Source organism: Parus major, chromosome Z (genome assembly GCF_001522545.3).
Source record: "Parus major isolate Abel chromosome Z, Parus_major1.1, whole genome shotgun sequence".
NCBI classification, from domain to species: domain Eukaryota; kingdom Metazoa; phylum Chordata; class Aves; order Passeriformes; family Paridae; genus Parus; species Parus major.
In genome coordinates, this window is record NC_031799.1 from 12,790,782 (window position 1) to 12,815,016 (window position 24,235).

General features: G+C 41.1%; 1 protein-coding gene and 1 long non-coding RNA gene across 6 annotated transcripts in view; one reads left to right on the forward strand and one right to left on the reverse strand.

Annotated features, from left to right (window-relative positions):
- On the forward strand, positions 1-4,715 carry LOC107198378. Its single transcript, XR_001518932.2, has 2 exons — positions 1-771; positions 4,336-4,715. It is a non-coding gene; the product is annotated as an uncharacterized LOC107198378 (long non-coding RNA).
- C6 (complement C6) overlaps positions 4,580-24,235 on the reverse strand; it is a 25,419-nt gene continuing 5,763 nt past the window's right edge. For all 5 annotated transcript variants that reach the window (XM_015615363.2, XM_015615361.2, XM_015615360.2 and 2 more), the window contains 14 exons: positions 24,021-24,162; positions 23,049-23,187; positions 20,873-21,073; positions 17,082-17,322; positions 16,277-16,399; positions 15,545-15,711; positions 14,439-14,664; positions 13,082-13,253; positions 12,001-12,112; positions 11,385-11,517; positions 10,206-10,397; positions 9,574-9,664; positions 7,428-7,669; positions 4,580-5,503 (listed from right to left, as the gene is read on the reverse strand). In XM_015615363.2, the coding sequence (XP_015470849.1) occupies positions 5,322-5,503; positions 7,428-7,669; positions 9,574-9,664; positions 10,206-10,397; positions 11,385-11,517; positions 12,001-12,112; positions 13,082-13,253; positions 14,439-14,664; positions 15,545-15,711; positions 16,277-16,399; positions 17,082-17,322; positions 20,873-21,073; positions 23,049-23,187; positions 24,021-24,162 (2,363 nt within the window). In that variant the 3' untranslated portion in view covers positions 4,580-5,321. The remainder of the gene's footprint in view (positions 5,504-7,427; positions 7,670-9,573; positions 9,665-10,205; positions 10,398-11,384; positions 11,518-12,000; positions 12,113-13,081; positions 13,254-14,438; positions 14,665-15,544; positions 15,712-16,276; positions 16,400-17,081; positions 17,323-20,872; positions 21,074-23,048; positions 23,188-24,020; positions 24,163-24,235) is intronic.

A 24,235-nucleotide genomic window follows, 5' to 3' on the forward strand; every position in this document is an offset into this window, starting at 1 on the left:
CTTTTCTGAAAAAAAAAAAAAAATAGTCAAAGCATACTGCTCAAGGACATCTGAGGAGAAATGTGATGGACTTCTCCCTCTGAATACCCAACTGAGTATGTTGAGCTGGAGCTATCACGAATGCTACAATTTATGCTGCTGCTGGAGATGTATCCCTGCCTTTTCTAGAGTGCAGACCTGAGAATGCACTGGACAGCAGTGGACTCTGCCAGAACTTACTGGAAAAACACTGGCTAAGATGGTCTGTGTTTTATCACTCACTGAGAAAGTGTTACTAGCAAAACCACTGGTGCCTATTTTCTACTGTGTTTACTACGTCTAGCAATTTTGCATTTAATAGTCTTATTTTGCACAAAAATCTTAAATCAAGAGATAATTACCACTCTCACTTCATCTGAAGTATAAAAATACCCGGACTCAAACATTTAATACCAGATGTTTTCATATTTGCAACAAGGAACAATAATTGCTATAACTAACTGTGGCTCATCAGAAAAAGTTTGGCAGTTGATATTTAAACTTATATATTTGATTTACCTTCAAATCCTTGAAGAAAACTCTGGATTACCCCTTTCTGAGGTTGCATAAGGATAAATATTACAACAGACACTCTTCAGTTTTCTTCTACATTTTCTCAAATTTTGTATTCTACATTACATACCTATATCATATCTACATATCTATATTTATACAGAAGTCAGGGTGAGATGCCTACAACATCAGTGCTAATTGTCCAGTCATTGAATCATGCCTCAGCTGTCTCAGACCCTGGTAAGTGTACTCTATATACATTACATGCTTGTGCTAGTGAAAAATTAGACATGTTGGAATTTGTATGGAATTTTGTGTGGAAAGGCTTATGACATTTATTTTGAATGATGCTTCCTCTCTAATCTTAAATCCAAAAAGATAGGGCTTTTTTCCTGTGCAGTAGACATGCTGCATTATCAAGAAAGATGTCCTTTGTGAATTGGTAAGGTCCCTGTGACCTAGGTTACCCTGACAGATTCACTTCAGGTTTTCTGTATCTTCTCCAATTATAAGTTATGGCCCAAGGCAGTGATCCATCAAGCCAGGTAGGTTACTTGGAGCTTACAGTGGCATAGGGATGGCATTTCCTGCCCACAGTGAACAAGAAAACTATCATTATCTAATATAAGTCATCACATCTAAAAAAAAGATAGATGTTGAAGGAAATATTAAAGAACTTCAGAACTTGATCTAAGGGTTGAGGACCCTGTGACAGAGCACAGGAACAAACCCAAAGTCCTTGCAAAGTGAAATCCAGACCCTACTGAAGTCAGCAGTAAAAATCCCACTTATTTTAGCATGCTGAAAATTTTCTCTGGATTCAGTGTATGGCAGAATCATCCCCTTATTAAAGAGTGGCAGATGATGTCTCCTTTCTGTGCTGTAATGCTCAACTGAAAAACAGAAAGAGTGGGAATTATAGCTGGTAGTCAGTCATAGTGGTGTCCCTCAGGGGTCTGTGCTAGGGCCAATTCTGTTCAATATTTTTACTGATGACATGGATGAGGGTATTGAGTCTTTCATTAGTAAATTTGCAGTTGACACTAAGCTGGGAGTGTGTGTCGATCTACTGGAAGGTAGGAGGGCTCTGCAGAGAGACCTAGAATGGTTGGATGGATGGGCAGAGTCCAGTGGGATGAAGTTTAACAGGTCCAAGTGCTGAGTCCTGCATTTTGGCCACAATAACCCCCTGCAGCACTACAGGCTGGGGACAGTGTGGCTGGACAGTGCCCAGGCAGAAAGGGACCTGGAGGTGCTGGTCAACAGCCAACTGGACATGAGCCAGCCCTGTGCCCTGGTGGCCAAGAAGGCCAATGGCATCCTGGCCTGTATCAGGAATAGCATGGCCAGCAGGAGCAGGGAGGTCATTCTCCCCCTGTACTTGGCATTGGTGAGGCTGTACCTTGAGTTCTGTGTCCAGTTCTGGCCCCTCAGTTCAGGAAGGACATTGAGACGCTTGAGCATGTCCAGAGGAGGCAACGAGGCTGGTGAGGGGCTTGGAACACGAACCCTGTGAGGAACAGCTGAGGGAGCTGGGGGTGTTTAGCCTGGAGAAAAGGGGACTCAGAGATGACCTTATCACTCTCTACAACTCCTGAAAGGTGGGTGTAGGCAGGAGGGGGTTGGTCTCTTTCTCCAGGCACAGCCAACAGAACAAGAGGACACAGTCTCAAGCTGTGCCAAGGGAAATATAGGTCATATATTAAGAAAGAGTTTTTTATGGAAAGGGTGATAAAGTACTAGAACAGTCTGCCTGGGGAGGTGGTGGAGTCACCATCCCTAGATGTGTTTAAAACAAGACTGAATGTGGCACTTGGTGCCATGGTTTAGTTGAGGTGTTAGGGCTGGGTTGGACTTGATGGTCTTGAAGGTCTCTTCCAATCCAGTGATTCAGTGATCCACAGATTCCAATTCTGTGATTCTATCCCCATCAGCAAGAGAGAGCAAAGCAAATCTTACTGTGAGCACTTGCACTGCACATAACCACTCTGAGACCAGAAGTGCTGGAGAAGTGGGGGCAGTCAGAGAGCACCTGGCTGCCTTCTGTTTAGCAGGAAATAACTTCATCTAGCAATTAATCATGGTGAAAAATGTCAGGGATAAAAAATTCCCTTTAATCAGAAACTTTGCTATACAGTCAAACAGGAATCAGAGGCCTGTAATGAAAAGCTGATATTAAGCTTAGAGGATCAGGAGAAAGAAATCTTCATTGTTTGTTGGTGGTGCAGAGAACATACACAACCATTCTGACTGATTCTTGCCCCACAGAATGCAACAAGCAGGAAGAAACAAGGGCACTAAAAACCAATCTAAATATAACAGAATTTGCAGCTCACTCCTAGGTCACCACTAGCGTATTACTGTAGATCTTCAGCTGGAGGAAAGAGCTATAGAACTACACAGGAAAGCCTATCCCAGGCTTTTATAATATTTTTTACTACATATTTTATGTAAGAAAACACACATTTATTGTATTTAGCAGCAGGATGATTTCTTCTTTTTCTTGAGCTCCATCAAGTTGATACTAGATGATGCTCTAGGGAGCTTGACAACATCCTAAATATGTTTCTTTGTAGGGAAAGATAACCACTTCACATCCAGCCCACTCCCAGCTCCCAGGTGATTTTGTCCAGCCTTTGGCACGGTTTAACACTGACACATAGGGCAGGTTGTTCAATAATGGATATTTCTCATGCATCATGTGGTGGGTGAGCAACTGGCAGATGTGTCAGACGTAAAGGACTGTAGTGAATGGAGTAACATCAGACTGGCAACCGGTTACGTATGGAGTTCTTCAGGGCTCCATCATGGGCCCTATTCAGAAACAACTTTGGATGTAGGGCTGGAAAGGATACTACATCTGCAGATGATAGTAATTTGGGAGGAGCTGTTGACTCCCTCCAAGGCAAACAGAACCTGCAGAGAGACCCTTGGTGACCAGGCTGATCAATCACCAACATTATGAAATTCAACCAGGAAAAATGCTGGATCCTGCACCTGACACAGGACAATCCTGTATGCATGGACAGACTGGGAAACGAGATGCTAGAAAGCAGTGCCATGGAAAGGGACCTGGGGCTCCTGGTTGATGGCAAGTTGAACAGAAGCCAGCAGTGCCCTGGCAGCCAGGAGGGCCAACCCTGTCCTGGGGGCATTAGGGACAGCATCACCAGCTGGGCAAGGATTGTCCCACTCTGCTCTGCTCTGGGGCGGCCTCAGTTCAAGTGCTGGAGCAGTTCTCAGTGCCACAACATAAAAAAGACTTGAAACTATTTGAGAGTGTCCAAAAGAGGGCCATGAGGATGGTGAAGGGTCTGAAGGGGAAGCCGTGCAAGGAGTGGCTGATGTCACCTGGTCTATTCAACCTGGAAGAGATTGAGGGGAGACCTCACTGCAGTTACAATTTCCTTGTGAGGAAAAGAGGAGGGACAGGCACTGATCTGCCAAAGGAATGGCCTGGAGTTCTGTCAGGGGAGGTTTAGGTTTGTTATTAGAAGAAGGTTTCTCACCCAGAGGGTGGATGGGCACTGAAACAGTTCCCCAGGGAAGTGGTCACAGCACCAAGCCTGTCAGAGTCCAAGAAACATTTTGACAATGCTCTCAGGCACATGGTGTGATTCTTGGGGTGTCCTGTGCAGAACCAGGAGTTGGACTTTGATGATCCATGTGGGTCCTATCCAACTCAGCAAATTCTATGTTTCTTTTCTGTGTTTCTGTGAGGTTTTTTTTTCCTGATTGTCATTGTTCTGATGTCTGTTGGTAAAGAAAGAATTGTTTTTCAATTTTCCCCTTCTTAAAATGCAGGTTCATACTCCAGTTTGTGAAATTCCAAGTGCTGAAGGGAAATTCTAGTTGCAACTGCTCAGGAGCAATGATTTGTGACCAAGGAATGCTGGGGGCATGGACCATGGCTGGGCTGAGGTGCCCTATGCAATTGCTGTCAGGTTTGGTGCTGATGCAGGTATATGCAAGGAATCTGATTGTCATGTTTTTCTGTAGACTCCAAGCAGAACCACTCCAAGTAGAACAACATATTGCAGTAGGACTCTGCATTGTTCATTAAATGTTTATTTTATATTTAAAGTACAAACATTCTTAATTCATCTTGACAGGTACCATGAAAATTCTCCAAGCCTGAGACTTCAGGCTTTCTGCCTAAAGCTCAAACCCAGGAAACAAATACAGAAAGCAAATACCTCCTCCCTTCAGCTACTCCAATTAGAGATCACATTGTTTTGAAAGCTTCACTCAATCATTACATAATTGTGGATTTCAGTGTTTGGTATTGCTCCTTCCATTTGTACTGTGACTGCAGGTAGCCTCCTGCTGCCCCTTCCCCATTTGACGTCAGAAGTGGTGTTGAAGTGCCTGCTCTGTCTGCCTGCATGATACAGCAGGTATTCATCCAGTGAAACAAGAGTGCACAGCAGTCACAAGCACAAGGATAAAGCAGCAAGTGGATGAGGAAAGGAATAGTCTCATCAGATCTTGGGGAGAACAAAGGCAATATTTCTTTTTCTCCCTTTCCATTTGTTCCCCTCCCTTCCTCTGCACATCGCCAGTGGTGCCAGCAATGACAAGCTGTCCCTATACTCCCAAGCCCAGGTCATTTTCAGACAGAAAAAAAACCACTGCCATCCTTCTCCCAACAAGCTGTTAAGCAAGCTCTACTTTTTTTATCATCCTTTTGTTTTGATCGACTTATCCTTTCATAACCGATCAAGTTTTTCCGTGGGTGGCTCAGTCTGCATTTGATGCAATGATCATGGTGTCTGCAGAGAGCAAATGGGTTATGGCAGGCAGCTCCCCTGCTCCAGCACCTGCAGTTTGATGCCAGCACATTTCATGGCTGCCAGCATGCAGTGACTGACTGTCCTCCGCCTCCCTGTTGTCTCCATTTGGATGCAGTGAGGGCGGATCTCTTCTTTGGGACACTGGTAAGGCATCAGGCAGAAGCACTGGGTCTGCGTCTCTGGGAAAGAATGTGTGGAAATATAGCAGCAAGTGTGATAGCTAAAACCAAATTTTATACTTTGATAACATTTCAAAGTCCAACAGGGAAAAGCACTCTTGGATTTTTGTGATATATTAGTTACAAAAAGCCTGTAATGCATTCACTGGATGGTTGGATATTAGGAATAGAGACATAATCAACTTTAAATAACAGTTTTTGCAGCAATGGCCCATACAAAAGACTATTTTTTAACTATTTAACTACTTTTATCAACTGGCTTTCCCTGACTTTTTTTCTAAACAAAGATATATTAAGTTGACTTTCTTTTACCAATTATCCTTGAACACAATCTTGGTATGAAATGGAGTCTTAAGGTCCATATTGTGTCAGCTCCTATTTCATTAAAGCTTTCTTCATGAATGCTAAGCTAGCTACTGCTGGCCTATGGTAAAGCTCAGTCCTGCTGGTTATTTCATTACCTATTTCTGATCTAATCAGGTTCTGACTCTTTATACTCTTTCCCAGAAATTCCCTAGGCAGAGTTTCTGCCTTCATTTTTTTTTTAACATGAAAAATGTGTGCTTTCTTCCATTTAGCTTCTTTCATGGTACTGCAGTATCTTCTCTGCAGTGTGTTCTGTCCCTGTGTTGATACCAGCTACCTACTCTCAGGAAAAACAAAACATTCATTTCCTAAATGTTTGTGCACACTCATGAAAAGTGGACTTCTGCAGAGATGGTGAAGAGTCCAGTTCTAATCTCTTGAGCACCACACTGACAACTAATCTTATTTAATATATTTTTTCCCCTCTCTCTTATTTTTCTGAACAGGGCTCCTCTGTAGGCTTTTGAGATAAAAACACTGATATGCTGGCACAAGATCCAGCTTGAAGACATTTGCACAGTGGAGGCAGAGCTAGGCTTCTTAGAGGCTCTGGAATAAGTAATTTTTTTTAAAAATTCACCTTTTTCCCAGGAGCACAAGGTGCCTAGAGGTTCCACCAGAGCACGTCCATCGATGGACACACCTGGTCATGCCCTCTGCTTGAGCCCACAAGGAACAAGAAGTCATGCAGTAATTTTACAGCCATATTTACTTCAAATTCTCTGCCACAGAAATCTTGCATCTTCAAAACAGGGGTTTAGGATTGCTGCACACTGCTGTTGCTTTATTTATCATTAAGTAGACCAGATGTGATAAGAATCGGATTTGTCTCTGGCAGCAAGGGATGGAGTGAGTGTGTCTGTCACTCAGCCTTTACCTGGCAAGCACTTGATGTGCGAGGAGCCAGTCAGAACCTCAGACAACTATTTACAGAAAAACCTACTGCTCTTATCACCTGGTTACACACTAAATAGCCAAGTTGCACAATATTGTCTAGGAAATAATCCTCTTAGGGATTTTACCAGCTTAGCTAGTTCATTAAAACTCTTGATAAATACAGTTTTCACATATGTGTATTTGCAAATTTTACCATTAAAATCCCATTAAGCCTGATGGCCCCAGTCTCGCTTTTGAAGTAGTATCATGATTTAATTTCACAATTTAATTATATGCTATAGAGGGTGTGGGCCAAATTAATTCCTGAATTAAAAACTAGAATCTAGTAGCCTTACAAGGCATGGGTGAAAATATTACCAACTACATTTTTCTGATTAAAGATTCAAATGGTAATTCTCCTGATAAAGTTCTCTTAATTTCAAAGCTCCTCTTGTGCCTTTCTAATGGGAAGTAACAACATTACACTAGTTGTGAGTAAAGGGAAAGGGCACATATTTAAGTGTAACCCTAAGTAGCAGGGACGCAGAACTGACTACAATTTCACACTTTGTCCCCAGAGGGACCACAATGCTGTAAATCCTGTTCCCGGAGCAGCAAAAGTCAGCACATTTCACTTTTAGATCCAAAGGGATGGCTAAACCTCACCATTCAGAAGTCATACCTTGACAATCCTCCCAGTCATAGCAGGTGTCATAACCACAAGGCACTTTCTTCAAGCTATTTTTAGAGAGCTTTGCCCTCTCAATAGCCCAGTCTAGGTTGGAATTACCATGGCAAGGGCCAGCATGCAAGAAATGAAATGACTTCACTCCAAGGCACATTTCGGCTGAGTACTGACAGCTGGGCTTGGTCACATTCTGTTCAGAAACAGCATGTAGCACACAGATGTCTTCTGAGTAGTGGCTGCCCAAAGGAAGAAAAGAAAAATTATTTTAGCAAGCTGTAGAATAAGTCCATGCTATTAAATAGTCTAGCAGCATTGGATGAAACACAGCAAAGCCGTGGCCAGGCTGGAGATCCGTCTCAAGACCTAAGGCTGCCCTAACTACTGCAGAACCTGGACCTGATAAAACAGCTCCTGTGAGATGGAGAAGCTTTGGTCCTGTTCAAGTGTTGGGAGGTGAAGGGAGGTGAAGGACATGTGTCTGTACAGGAAACAAGAGAGGCTGTTATCTCCACAAGGATGTGAAATTTCCACAGGGCCTGGGTGGCTTTTCTGAGTTAATGCATCCCTGCAGCTGTGTGTGCAAGTCTATCTCTGATGCACAGTTGTCTTGGAACCAAGGGCAGGCAAAAGCAGTCATGCTGTTTGTAGTTTCCTTTTTTCTGTATAGTTCTTGGTTACTGAGTGAATTCATTCCTAGAAGGTGCATGTATTTCCAAGCAGCACCATTTTGTGGAGCTTAGTAATTTTCCAAAAAGAGCATCATAAAATCATAGAATGGTTTGGATTGGAAGGAATCTTAGAGATCATAGTTCCTGCATGCTTCTTGTGCACGTTGATGACATTGGAGAAATAAAGAGAAGAAAAGGAAGAGTTGGGGTCTCCAGTAGCAAAGAGCAGTGTAGATTAAAGGGATGTTCTGTCATGTCTCTGTACAGTAATGTCATTGGGTGTGAGAGGAATGATGAGCTTGTCTTTACAAACAAGCTGTGGGTCAGTTGATAAGATGTAGCTATCAGTGAGAGACGACAGAAACAATGGGATGGATTCCAATAGAAGATCAAAGGGGCACTAAAAGAACACTATGAATTCCATAAAAGTTAAGAAGGGATTATGCATTGGGGGTGGGGGTGGGAAGGTACCCCAGGTATCAGGCATTCCGGGAAGCCTGTACCTCTCAAGTACCTCGGCCTATGGGGAAAGAGAGAAGGGACAAGCGGCCGGGAATTAGGATAAAAAGGAGGCTGCGCCCTCCAAAAATTTGAGAGACCCCAGGGGAATGCCCCATGGCCTCTCCCTTTATTCGAATAAAGTAAAAGGACTCCTCTGTCTCCTTTTTTGGACATAAACCTCTGGTGTTTGTGGATTAATTTTCCTGACAGGTGCATTCGGGAGAGCATTGCCAGTCAATTAAGGGAGGTGACCCTGCATATCTAGTCAGCCCTAGTGAGGCACACATGGGGTGCTGTGTCCAGTTCTGGGCTCCTCAGCACAGCAGAGACATGGAACTCCTGGAGTGGGTCCAGTGGAGGGTTACAAAGATGATCAGGGACTGGAGTATCTCTGTTTTGAGAAAAGGCTGTGGAAGCTGTGCCTGTTCAGCCTGGAGAGGAGACAGCTGAGAGGGGACCTCAGCAGTGTCTGTCAGTGCCTGCAGGGAGGGGCCACAGGAGGGACCAGGCTCTGCTCGGTGGTCCCAAGCAATAGGACAAGAGGCAAGGGGCAGAAACTGATGCAATTTCAGGTAGGAAATTCTACCTGAATATGAGGAAGTGGATTACTGTGAGTAGGAACAGTTTGCACAGAGAAGTCATGGAGTCTCCCTCACTGGAGATACCTAAGAACCACCTGGGCACAATCCTGTGCCCTGTGCTCTGGGATGGCCCTGCTTCAGTAGGCAGTGTGGGCCAGGACACCACTGGGGACCCCTCCAACCTGACCCATTCTGTGATCCTGTGATTGTTCATTTGTTTCATAGGCTACAAACAGGGCTGTAATTTGAATACAGAGGAATAACTAGCTAATATCCAAACAGAGAGTAGTCTTGATTTGCAGTTGTCTTTTTCTGCTCTTCCTGTTCAGTGTTGCAATGGCCTCTTGGTCTATCATTAGAGAAACTTTGATTTCTAATTACAGTACTTACCCACAATCTTCTTCTGGAGACATGCAAACACACTGAGATCCAACCTGCTTTTGTCCTGGATTGCAAGTACCTCTAATTTTAGTTTGCACATCTGAAACAAGTGAGAACTACTGTAACTACTAAGAAGTGGACAGAAATATCTTATGCTTCTACCATAAAAGCTAAAATGGATTTATTTCTATTTGTTCTAAGTTTCTATTTTCAAAAACTCTCTGGTTGGCATGCTACAAGTATCTTCATCAGTCTTTGGAAAATTCATTGGAAAACATTGTTTAACAAGAGAAGCTGAATAGAATAGAATTCTATAAAATTCTATAGAATGCATTTTCCTACTTTGCCTTCATAAAGCCCTGTTAATGCAGCTGGGCTTTGGTTTGGTTTCAGATTTAAGCAAACAGTTGCAGTGTCTTAATTTCATTATTAAAGTTTACAGTACATTGCATCCAAAAATTCTGAACATAATGCAGAAGTTTAGAGCTGAAGTTCTGTGGGAGACACAAAGTAAAACTGAAATTAATGAACAGCTGCTATATGTCTTAAATGCAGTCATCAGCCTTCTAGTTCAAGCTAGCTGAAGTAAGCAGTACTGTTAATACCAGCAATATGGAAACAGTATCTGCAGGCATACTAACCTGTTTCACATATAATAGAACTCAAAATAGGAGGCATCCAGGACAGGTCTTTCCCACAGGTATACTTTGTGTGACCAGTGACTACAAACCCAGGTTGGCAACTCAGCTTCACTGTTTCACCAATGTTGTACTGTTGCTTAAACGGGGAAATTGTGATACTGTCAGATATTAGTGGCCTGAGGCATACTGAGGCTGTAACAAACAATAAAAAAAAGCATAATTCTTGTTGGTTTAATGCTTTGTGGATATTTACAGAAAGTCATAATTCTTTATCTGAAGAACTATATAAAAGATACTCAGTAACGCTGAACATTTGTCTGACATTAAAAACTAATAAAAAGGTAACATAATTAAGTATAGAAATTTTAAGTGCATCGTCATAGTCTTTAAATATTTCTCAAGTAATAACTAAATAACGACAATATGTTTCTTATGTATGCCAATATAAGTAATTTAATTTTGCTGTTTAAAAATAGTAAGAATGCCATTTAACAGCACATTTTAATTTTTCTTTTGTAAATGGAAGAAAGTCAATGACAATAGAAAGCTCATAAGTATATTCAGATACTTCTTTTTTTAAAAAAATAAGACTAAGTAAATACAATCACACCAAGTTTTAGAAAAGTACTGAATCTCTCCTGTTAGCAAACACAGACCAATTCTGATCCTTAATTCTTAACTGAGCTATAAATCCTTCAAGGCATTGATTTATGGTAGAGATTTTCAAGGCAGCCTGGGAGGTTGTTGTTAGAAACATATCATCCATTTAATATAAAAGATAGTAGACAAATTTCTGTAAGAATAATTTCTTCTTCATAACTGTATCAACCTAAAGGTGTCTATGTAAGTCTGAAAACAAAATCTGAGTACTTTTGTTAAAAATATGTAAAACTATGAAAGAGGAGGATCTTGCAGCATCCATCTGAGGATTTTCTAATACACTGGATATTAGCATTTCCTTACAAAGCACATAATAGCAACACTTCTGAATTGAAAGAGGAATGATGTAGTGACTCATGATGTTTTTGCCATGTCTGTATGAAATACCTTCTTAAAATGCTATCTTTTCAGATACATTAGAGATTCTTCTTAAAAAAACTTTTATTAAAATCTTTTTTGTATGATTTTCTTCCCCTTCTATTTTACTGCTGTGCATTTTGTTGATTTTCTCTTTCTTACGTTGGCACTCAACATGTTGCTGTGTCCAGGTTTGATCTGGCAGACACCGAAGGTATTGATAGCCAATGAGGTTATGACCACTCATGCAAGCAACTTCAACTTCCTCCCCCACAGCATACTGGTTCTTTTCATTCTAACAACAAAAAAAAACACCAAACAAACAAACAAACAAAAAAAAAACAAAACCCAAAAATTAAAAAAAAATTTAAAAAAACATACACCAAAAAGCTCTGCAAGGATCTATGGTAACGAGGCTAGGCATTGTCAAAGGAAACAATAGCAAAATCCTGATAAGATGTAATGAATGCATGCAATTCCTACTCTGAAATATGAGTCATCCACTCACCAATATAATGATAACTTTGTCCAGTTGCGGTAACTGATGTTATGGTTACAAAACAAGGATTCAAGGACCACTTGAAATGAATTTTACCTTGATTTTTCTTCAGTTGCTGATGGAGTGTGGTGGGCTAGAGTCCTGCAGCATTCCTTGAACACAGCACTCTCACTAGCACAGCAGGTACATTGGATATCAGGCACATACAGCAGAGAAGTTATCAAATTTCCAATCTCTGCAACTACTACAGTTTGCCTCTGTATCATTTTTCATGCTTACCCTGATAAAGCCGTGCTCTGGTGGGTCTGGCCTAGAACATCCAGAGTCAGGTTCACCAATCAAGACATTCTCTTCTCTCTTGGCTTCATCATCATTTATACAAAGAGCACCTCTGAAAAGTGAAAATTTGCTGTAAGGCTTTATCTTAAGCATTCAGGTTACCAAGCAATAATGGCAGAGTGTCAGGAGAGCTGCAAGTGTGTCTTGTCATCCTGTCCCTATAATTTTATTCTGTTAAATAAAAGATGGTGCACAAAATTGCAGGTTGATAGGGGGGAGAGCATGAGAGCAGTAAAAAAGTGCTAAATGCATCTATCAACATAATTAATTAAATATTTTTATGCAGCAAGAAAAAGAGTCATCAAAGAATAACAAAACAGGAAGTCTCTAAATAATCCATGTAATTCTGTTGCCACCTCGGGGCGGTTAAAGGTGGCTGGTCTCTGAGGGCATGGAGCTGTACAGCCCATAGTGCCTAACTCAGTAACAAAGAACTGTGGAGCCCACTGCTTGTAATCCTCTCCTGTTCACTCCAGAATGCCCTCTGCAGTCATTACAGCAGGGATAGTGAGAATCCTGTTTCAGCTCTTGGTCCCAGTGGAAAAACTGAAGCCTTGGGCTTGAAGATGAAAAATACTGAGCCAGTTTTTTGAAGGTGAAACCATGCTAAAAAGGTACATCAGGTACACTTGAAGTGAAAATATGAGAAAAGTTGGTAGCTTCATCCAAACTCTCTCTGTTTAGATCTAAGATCAGATCTAAACCTCTGTGAAGGAGGGGATAGTAAAAAAAAATCCAATGAAGAGAAGGAAAAGACTTCTCCTTGGCTTTGGAAAAGTAGATATGCAAAGCAGAATGCAAGATCTATCTTTAGTATGAAGTTCTTCAGCAATTTTCAAGGAATAGAAAATTAATAAATCAAAATGTGAAGCAAATTGCAGAGATTTTCAGAGTTTCCCTTTTCTCCACCAAAGAAATTCAGAGGGGAAAGTTGTCTGCTATTTCTCCTTGGCAGTCACAGAGTTGCTCTGGAGGGCTCCTTAACTATCCCATTACTATGGAGATCTTACAAACTTCTTACCTGTCTGAGAACACAGAGACATAACAGTCCTCCTCTTCTTCCCACTGCCCTTCACACGGCTTCCCACCATTCATCGGGGAGGGGTTATTGCATTCCCGAGTCCTTCTTTTTTTGAAGGAAGCATCACATGGGCTCCATTCAGACCAGCATCCCCATCGGCCATCAACAGCAACTGCAAGGAATAAAGGAGACACCATCTTTTTTTGGCAGACCAGTACCACACAAAATATTTCTTTTATGGCCACATATGAGAGAGAGAATGGCAAACTCTTAATAGTAATTTTCAGAAGATTTAAAATTGTCAATGTTAACATTGCATCTAAAACATAAAGTTTTCTGAAAGATGTCCAGCCAAATTCCAGCTGCTTCATAAAACACTACAATACATTTACCTTTCTAGTTTTGATTGAAAGTAACATTAAAACTCAGAAGCAGCATATTTTATACTTTCATTGTACACACAGATGCATACATGTCATGGTACTGACAAGTTTCTTAGGTAATTATTTAATGAGTTTTCAAATAAATCTGAGTTCTAATACCATGTCTAAACCCCAAATGTACATCCCATGCCAGTTAAATTAAAACATTACTATTACTGTCTTCTCTTAACCCTTGGCATCTATTACCTGTACCACCGTGAAACATGCATAAGTTTCTCCCCTTACACACGTTTTCTTTTCTGCATGCAATAGACTTTCTGTATCCATCTCTGTCTTCGGTTGTTTATTAATTTCAAAATATTTCTCTATCAGGGTCAGATAATGAGACCTGTATCTGCCTAAATGACTTTACCTTATTTCCCTTTTGTTTGTGGAATATAAACATATATAAAGTCTCTTTTGTTTCCCCTAGGTATGGCACTAGTGCCAATTTAATTTAAAAATGTTTTTGTGTTAAGTTGCTCTTTAAATTTGCCAGAATGGTGATTATGTTGTCTCTCCTTATGATAACTGAGTTTTCCTTCTAAACCATAATCAACAATTTTTATGTTCATTAGCCATTTAGTCTTAAGCATAATAGGCTATAGGGAAAACTAAGCAATGGTTTTCTTAACTTTTTGTATCAATTATCTTTGATCTCAGCTTCCCCCTTATTGCTGAATAGCTCATTTCATATTACTTTAATTATGTAGCTAAGAAATATTTTACCATGTCTTACACTGTCTTTTGAGTCATGGCTATTCAATTTGATTTTTTTATTTGTAATCCCTACATTTATTCTCATGCTTTTTTGGACATCACCATGTGGTAGGAAGTGCTGTGGATTTAGCAAGGGCAGGTTATGGCAGATTAACCCCAGACAAAGAGATACCAGAAGGACCACATTTGCCCACCGCCACCATCACCCCGAATACCTGCTGTGTAACCCGGAGCCCGTGTCTCGCAGTTGGCGCCGTAGGTGCCAGCCGGGCACAGGCAGAGGCACTCTGTTCCAGAGAGCACAGGCCTGCCATTGTTGGGGCACGGGGCACACTGGCAGGGGTCAAACCTGCCCACGTGTTCCCTCAGGGCTCTCCTCAGATGGCGGCGCTTGGTCACAGCGCATGGCACGTTCCTGACCAGGTCCACGATGGGTGACACCTGGCAGAGAGCTGCACAGTCAGCAGGAACCAGAACACAGCAGGCCCTCACGGGGGTAGCCAGGGCACTTTAAAGGAGCTAGAGCCTACATATGAAGCTGTATCACACAGGAATTATGGATGTTTTAAAGGAGCACAGCAGTGCTATACATATATGTTATCCTGTTCACAATGCTTTTATCTCCCCAGTTTAGGACTCTGTGAGATGGGAGAATCAACCAAGTGGGATACTATGTCCTAAAATTCAGAACACTCTCTACCACACATCACATCACTATCACATTACATCCAGTCCCTGTCTTGTCAGACATCCCTAGGTTGCCTTCAGGAGTTCAGCAGCTGCAGCAGTAGAGACCTCAGTGGATGCTGCATTCATGCTGGTTTTGCTATTTGCCTCAAGTGCTGCTGAGCAGCTGCTGTACCAGCTGAGGAGGGAGACAGCTTGGTGCACTCACAGCAGCACCAGCACACTGCATTAAAGGAGCAGGACAGAGATATAGGGCATTGCTGTTTTATTTCAGTTTAGCTAAGTGACATACTTTGCAAGAGAGGCCTGACAAGGGAATGATCCCATGCACTGTTTTTCCTGCACAGTAACTAACCCTGAGCTCCTGCTGGTGCCAGAGCAATTAATTCACATTCCTCACCCTTAATCCCACTGTCCATGGACAGTGCAAAACTGGTGTGCCTTATAAACCAACATGCACAAGAGGTTGTTCTAATAAAAGTTCTGTATGCCTATGTTGAGCCTATACTTACGTAAATTCATATTGCATACAACATCATCCCTGTTTACAAGAAAATATATTTGCACAGCTCTATGAAGAGCTGCTAACCAGTTAGTCTTTGCTATGTCAGTGTTTTTCTTGTTCTTCTCTTACCTCAAAGTCAATCACCACAGGATTGTCCTTTGTTGATTCCAGCCAGTCTGTGAAGACTCTATGTCCTGGAAAAGCCCCTTTTTTCTCCCAGGCCAGAGCTGCTGCATACTCTGACCTGCCACCTTTTACCAGGGAAACTGATCGTTCAGCTGACTCCAGAATAGAACCTGAAAGACAATTTCATCACAGTATTTTCAGACAAAGGCTTCCAAAGACAGTGGGTGTGACAACAGAACTATAAGAAAAAGTATAAGAGGATATTAAAGAATATACTAAGATTAATTTTTTGGAACTATCCTTGGAAAAATGAAGGATCATTCAAGTCAAAGCTCAGAAGAACAATCCCTGCCTGCTATGACAGCAGCTTGTGATAATATTCCAAATGAAAGTGTTTGAGACCTGAGTCCTGGGGATATTTAGAGTGTAAGACAGTTACGGAAAATGTAGAGCATGGAGGAGCCTCTTCTAAAACACACAGTATGGCAGAAAGGTATCTCTAGAATGCACAGCATGGCAGGTTTAGTCCTGGCTGTAAATATCTAAATAACAGATATTAATCAACTACCGAGGACAAAAATATGGTGGAAGTGATGAAATTACTATCCTTAGTGATGCAGAACATGACTCCTGCCATTCTCAAGGAAAATGTGCAAGGTCACTTGGGGCAGCTGAGGAAAATGGTATCTCTCAGGGTAGGTAACAGGACATGGTCCCTGTTCTCATCATGGTCACCTTCATGTGTCACAGTCATCCTGTTTGTGGTGCATCTGGTACTGACTTTCTTTTTCTTCCTGAAGAACACACGCCTGGTTGTTTCTGTTCGGACACACTCTGTTGATTCCTCAACTGACAGGCCTAGAAATACCACAGAGCAGCATTTTCATCACCATAACCAGGATACATGGCAGGCACCATGCCCCAGGCTCCCACACTGAGGGGAGCCAGCAGCTTCCCGTGCTCCTCCCCTGCCCCTGGAGACTTCACTACAGCAGGCATGTGCTTCCTCTTGTGTTGCACGAAGGCATGCTTCAGATACCCTCCCATATCCATGCAAGTTACAGCAGTGGCATTAAAGATCATAGATTTCCATATTTGTGGTATTGTATTTTTGTTTTGACAGTCTAGCAGTCATGGGAAAATTTTTAAGTAATTTCCAAACCATCAACTTTATTAACTGCATCTGGAAAAGTACCCATTTTACCTCTCAGACCTCAGTCCCATGTACCAGCTGGGGAGGTGACATGCTACAGGATGCTGGAACATTTTTTTCTTGTGGCACCTGGTCTTGGTCTGAAGGTCTTAAGTGGTTTCCCTGAACATAGTGACATTTACCAAATAAGGAATCTCCTGAACTTTTCAAATACAGTGTACAGCAAAAATTTCTTCTTGCTCTATATGTAAGCAGTGTGAGTAATTAGTGAGTCTGTGAAAGAATTTTTGGCTGTTGGAGAACTTACTCTATGGTCTAAGACCTAAAAACAGGGATAAGAAAAGCTGTTAAACAAATAATTTTATTTTCTTGTTAAAGATTACATACCCGAGTTCTGCAGTTCCTCAGAGCTGTACTGGTAAAGAATATCATAGGAACCACCCATCTTCCCAGAGGTGTAGTAATGAGTGCCAAAGTCATCAAATATTCTGCTGTATAAAGCATAGTTGTACTCCAGGGGCAGGTGGTTAAGTGCTTTTAGAAAGATGTCTGATAGCTGCAGATCTGACTGTTTCATTGTGAAGTTTGCAACAGAAATTACTTTATGGACTCTAATAAAGTTGGAATTCTAGAAATAAGAAAAGGGGAGTGTTAGGACCTTCAGAGGGCAGTAAGTGCAGAAACTAGAGGAGCCAAGAGTATATCCTGAGATAAACTTCAAGAACAAAATAATCCTGCTATCATGATGTTTTACCCACGAACAAAGCAGCTCTGGATTTTCTAAGAGCTCTGTGAGGTTCTTGAGGGCTCTCTTGCATTGTGGGAGTATATAGCAAATATTCCAGTATTTGTATTCCAGTAAAAAACAGGGCTCACCAAGCCCATACCAATCCAAAAGGATTCCTGTCATGAAAAAATACATCAGCAATTGGTAAGATGACCAAAAGATTCTGAGGAAGACTTCACCTTTTAATTGTGGCTTGTTTGCAGCTAATCTGGTGAGTGGGTATTTTTAACACTAACTCTTTTATGAAGTTCCACCATTTAGCAGTCTGCTAAAACTAAAACTAAACCTAGGGATAAAGACCTCCTTGAGTTCAAGAGTCAGGGTGTTAATGTGAGAGATAAGAAAAAGAGAATGTTCAAACACTGGAACCATAGAATCATAGGTTATCCTGAGGTGGAAAGGACATCTTTTACACATAGAAAAGAAATATATTTTTGAAAGAGCTTATTCACATATTTTTGCAATGATTGAGTCTGTTTATGTTAACGTTGTACTAAGTAGAAAGCAAACAAATAGAAAATACTGAAAGAAGGGACTTGTAGAGTGACAAGGGGAACTAATGGCACAAGCCAAAGCAAAGAGATCAAGAGAAAAAGGAGGGACAGGAAACAGGAGCAAATAACCAACTGGCAGATAGGAAAGATTCATTATAAAACACTATGTGTTTTATTCACAGGTTCTTCTGCTGGATTTTGCTGCTCTGCTGCACTCCACTTTCTCAAAATACAATGGTGCCAGCTAATGTTTCAATCATGACACAAAATTCTGGCCCACTTTGGCAAATATTGATTCTAAAACTTTAGTTGGTTTCCATATGTGCTTGCATGCAATCTGGGAAATCCCAGAGGGGGAAGAACTCACTAAGAGCACCCCTGAGAGAAGGACCTGGGGGTGCTGTGGGTGAGAGGCTGGACATGCCCCGGCCATGGCACTCACAGCCCAGAGAGCCAAACGTGTCCTGGGCTGCATCCAGAGCCCCGTGGGCAGCAGGGGAGGGAGGGGATTCTGCCCCTCTGCTCTGCTCTGCTGAGACCCAGCTGGAGCATCCAGAGCTGGGGTCCCTGCACAGGAAGGACAGGGACCTGCTGGAGCCAGTCCAGAGGAAGGTCAGAATAATGATTAAAGGGCTGCAGCAACTCTGATATGAGCACACACTGGTAAAGCTATTCAGTCTGGAAGTCTCCAGGGAGATCTCATTGTGGCATTCTAATACATCAATAAGATTCATAAGAAAGCTGGGGACAGACCTTTTAGTAGGGCCTGTAGCAGTAGGGGAAGGGGTAATGGTTTTTAGAGGGCAGATTCAGGCTATATATAAGGAAGAAAATTTTTATGATGAGGATGAAACTCTAGAGCTGGTTGCCTAAAGAGATGGTGGATGCCCCCCCGGAAACATTTAAGGCTGGGTTGGACAGGGCTCTGAGCAACAGGATCTATTTGAAGATGTCCTAGCTGACTGCAGATCAGACTAGGTTGCCTTTAAATGTTGCTTTCAACACAAACCATTCTACTATTTTATGAATCTATGATTAAAGGATCAGAACTCATGAACACATGCTACAGACCAGTCTGCTTAGCTAAAAAGTTTCTGGTAAAATAGAATTAAATTTAAAAAACAGCAAGTCTTCATAGTTTTTCCATGCCAATACAAAGAAATGCATGGCACTTCAAGTGGCTAAGGTCCTCTAGAGAACCATGTAAAATTTTTACGCAAGTATTTATATACAGTATGTTCATTTATATGCATATATGCAATATATATATATGCATATCACATACATTTTAATATAAATATTAATATCTTATTTATACATATTTTAACATATAGGTCTCAATGAGATGTCCCAAAGCACAGGAAAGTTCCTCCCTCCTTTTAAGTGATCAATATTGTCTTCTTTTTTCACTATATAACGAAGTCTTGCAAATTTACCTGTAGGTCTTCCATATGCACACAAGTACACATCTACCTATGTATATTATAGTAATTGTGTTTACTCACTATACAGTTTATGGAGAGAGAGATGAAAATAGAGGCTTACTGTCTGATACAGTAGATAACATGAGGAAGACCCAAGGTAATAGTCCTTCTGTATATTCATTAAGAAAGGATTTTAAACTGTATCATCTTTACCCAACACTGGACTAAGTTATTAGTGGGTTTCTATGGCTTCACAGAATCATGGAATGGTTTGGGTTGGAAGGGACCTTAAAGACTATCTAGGTTCAACCCTTCTGCTTGGGCAGAAACAACTTTGCTTGAACACTGCCAGGGATATGGGCATTCACAGCTTGTCTGGGCAACCTGTTCCTGTACCTCACCACCTTCCAAGACAACAATGCTGAAAACCAATGTAGATGCAAAAGAACTTTTCTGTTGCGAGTTTTACCTAAACTAACATTTTCATAACTAGCTCTGGTCTGTGTTTAAGCCAATAAGAAGCCACTGTTCTCCAAAGTAAACTTGCCAATTTACAGGAGAGCAGCCTGATCTGTGTACAGATATCTACACAGGCCTGAAGGTGAACTGATTTCCAGCAGGTGGAACTTCAGGATAGTTGCATTCAAACTAGGAGCAATGCACTGTTCAAGCAATCAAGCTGCTTAACTATTAAGACAAGCAATAAAGGCCTGCAGCAAACTTCCATTATAGGAAATCTTAAAGTTAAGACTAATATTTTTGCAAAAGTTTCACTGTAATTGCATAAGAACTCCTGAGTTTCAACAGGCCTTAGCTTCATTCAGTCCTACGGCCTTTCCCATGCAGAAGTGCAAACAATAGCCAACCATTTACTGCCATTAAGCAATAAAGCTGCATGATATTTTACCCTACCAGTATTTGTTTGCTTTAAAAGCACAGAATCTTATGGGAAAAATGTTATCTCCTCTGAGAAACTTTTCTGTGGGTGTGTTATTTCTGGAATTATTTTTATGATCAGACGTATCTTGGCAGACATGAGACCCCAATATACAAGTAAGTTACCAAATAAAAAAAATAAAAATCATGTAGATTAATACCCAGTACATGCATATGTACAACATTCTTGAGTACACTTCCTTTATTTTTTGAGTTGTTTGCTACTGTTAGGTATTATGCCCTCTTAATCTATAATTAGGAGAGAGGAAGGAGTGGTTTACGCAATATGATAATGTCAAATCTATGCTTTTTAAAAGTGGAATAAGCCTATGTTTTCTGTACTAAACAAAACCCATGATGCATTACAAAAGGTATGCTACAACCAGGCATATATTGTAGTATCAGAAGAGAATTTTTTAAATACCTAATTCTAGTGGGCCAATGTCTTGATAGGGAAAGTAGCCTTTGGCAACTCAGTTCTGAAATGAGCAGACAGAAATCAATAGCAAGAAAAAACTGAAGGCAACATTCAATTACCTTTTCATATGAAGCTTTAATAGCTTTCTTGAAGGAGGAAAGTGAAGTAACCTGGACCCGTGTCTTTCTTGAGAATAAAAATGGGATACCAGAAGAACTTTTACCACTACGAGTGGATGAACTACTGTCAGAAGCACTATCACTCAGGGGAGTTAAATCTTTGTAGAAATCTGATGTTACATCATCATCTTCATCTGTTACCTGGCAATTCAGTAAAGTGAAATGCATTTGCATAAATGATAATATGAAACAGAAAACTATTAAGCAAAGAATTCTTGATTTCTTGCTTATTTTTTTAATGAAAAAAAATATGCCTGATTATTTGAGATATGAAAGTAAGCTATGAAACTGTTCATAACACAAAAGATGAGACTGAGAAAGGCTAAGAGGCAAAATGAATACAAGTTAAGCAGCAGTCCTACAAATAACTGTTTATACAACAACAACCACAAAAAAGCTGTAACACTTTCTTCTAAAGCTTCTCACCCCTGTGCCCTAAACCTTAGGAATATTTTTCAACAAGTTTCAACATAATTTTAATAGAATTCCAGACATACATGTTGTGTCCACATCATGACAACTTCCCAACCCCATGGCTTCTATTTTGTACAAGACAGGGTTTGGTCCCTCCTGACCTTTCTTTCCCAATTTCCAGCTAGAAGAAAGAACAGGTTTGCACAGGAGAGTCTCAGAGTATACTTGGACTGTTAGCACCTATACTGCATGATGGTTTAGAGGCAGGTGAAGAGGAATTATGAACAAACCTACTGATCAAGTTGGTAAACCTCCAGTGGTGGTGTTGAGCAAAAAATCAAGACAACCTCAGCATCAGATCAGAAATTATTTATTTCCCAAAATTTGGGACAAGACCTGTGTTTTTGAAAAATGAGGTTTTTTTCCCCTCCTCTAGGCCTGTTTGCTTAATAGGGCTGCTAAGGATTTTGGGATATGAGGCAGTGCATTCTCCTGCTCCACTTCCATTTTACAAGAAGTCATATCCTTTTACAGGAAAACACACTGGAGTTCCAGGAAGGCCCAATCCAGTGGCCCTTCTACATGAGAAGCTGCTCTAAATGTTAAAAGATAAAGATGCACTCTCAAAGGTGAGTTTCACAAACCCTTAACAGTTCTGCAAGTGGGCATTAGTAATTTACTGAACCTTACTGGCTATAAAGAGACCTGGGCAAACCAAACATTGGTTTTCCTCTTAAATATTTCTGCACTCAGTAATTTTCACCATTGTTGACAAATCTGAAATGTCATAGCCAATTCAATTGCAGGTTCTGTGGAATGCAGCAGGGTGTCCTTTTTTCAGTTTCCTCTGTTAAAGTAATTCTAAAATCTCACAACACCTCTTGCAAAAATTGTTTTCATCTATTAGTTGAGCTTTCTTCACATACTGTAGTATTTTCTTCCCAGTGCAGCATCTACTGGCCTCAAACAGGGCCTGCTCATATGTACACAGCCAGATGCTGTGCCCCAATCATGGTATTCAAAGCATTTTCTGAATGCTAGTGTCAATGAAAAAGATATTAGTTGTTCCTAGATTTTTTTTATGATACAATCCAGGTTCGTTTTGGTCATTCCCCAGCTTGTCCTGTAAGCCTCCTCTCTAGGCTGTGTGTATTTTGTCTTCCTGCTTCCTTGGCTCAGTGCCTGCCTGCTTTCTTTGCTGCCTTGTGGAGGGACTGAGCAGGGAGCAGGCAGGACTGAGGGGCTGAAATGGCCCAGGGAGGAGCTGGGTCCCAAGGCTGCAGGTGACAGGAAGGAAGCTGGACTCTGTAGGTGCAGCCATTGGCACTTCGAGTATACAGAAATGATGCTGGAATAAGCTTTGGAGTTGGACAAACCTCTGCCTAGATGATGTCTGGCTAGGAGAAAGCCCTTGGTTCCAAGTCAGAACAAAATAAGGCTACAGTCACAAGGAAGCAGGAGAAGCTCAAATCAATCATATTGACTCTGGTATATGGTGCATTGAGTTAACACAGATCTGAAAGACATGAGTGGAGCAAGAAAATTTATCCCCTTTTCACATATCAATTGAAGCATCTTCAAGCCTCATCAGGTTGAGAAATCTTTGTTCTAAAACATACAATACTGCTTAACACTTGAGCACTTAACTTGGATTTTGATTACACCAAGGGTTTTATAGCCAGGAGCTGCTGCTTGAGAGTACCTGAAAGCTGACAGCCTCCAGATTTGCAGGAACACGGTACAATTTCCTTGTCTCATTGCGCTTCACTGTTGTGCATTGTCCTCCATTGAACGAGTTGCCAAGAACTTCCCCTCGGCTCTCTCCTGCCAGAATGTGAAATCTAACAAAGAATTTATTTCCAGAGATTAAACAACTCCAGAAAGATGTATGAACTTGAAACATTTCAGGGTATACAGCTGCATTGAGGTATCGAAGATTTGATTGAGAGCATGAGCATCTGGGTCATGTTACTGGTTTGAAAGGAATTACAACCACTTCTCATTCACACTGAATTCACTGGAAAAATGCAGTAGCATCAATACAGTTTCCTGCTTTCCAGAAGTGCCTAACCTTACCGATAACCCCAAAGCCTGCATAAGGCAGTCAGTCTTAAGTGGAGAACCTAAAATTGGTTCTAGGTAAATGAGCTACTGGTTCTCTATTTCTACCATAAATGATGTTACTGGACAACACTGAGATCAAAATTCAATTAAAAAATACCAGTCTGCTTGGGACAGGCATCCCATGTTTAGGCTTTATATTGTTTTAATTAATAGCATGGAAATAGTTGTTATCCTGTGAAATGTCACACAGACAAACATCTGTAGAGGAACATCCTCAAAATTTTCAAGCATTTGGTATGATGTACAGGCAAGTAATTCCATGAGCTGTAAGTTGCCCATACACGCTCTGGTTGCTATGCCACAGAACCAGGTGTCAGGGACAGTGTTCCTCAACACCTCTTCATCTACCAGCAGTGCTGGACTGGAGGATGCAGCAGGCAAGTCCTAGCCTGATTGTTTTATTGTATTTTTATAATTTCTTGCCGGTTTTAATTTGAGAGATTATATGCTTTAATGAATGCTCTCACATGGTAACTGGAAATTATTTTGTTCATGTAAATTAGTGAGGTAACAACTAAAGCTTACGAAAAAATTAGCAGAGTTGGCTTACCCACTGCCTATTAATTGCACACCTGGGATGCTCTCATACTTTCGGTTACACACCATCTTTTTCCTTCCACAGTTTCTTTCATCAGAGTTGTCCCCGCAGTCATTTTCTCCATTACATTCCAATGTTTTTGAAATACAGCGACCTGCACCAGAGAAACAGCAGCAGCAAAAGTTCATCATGTCTAAATGCAGAAAAGGGCAGTCTTGTCTTTTTCC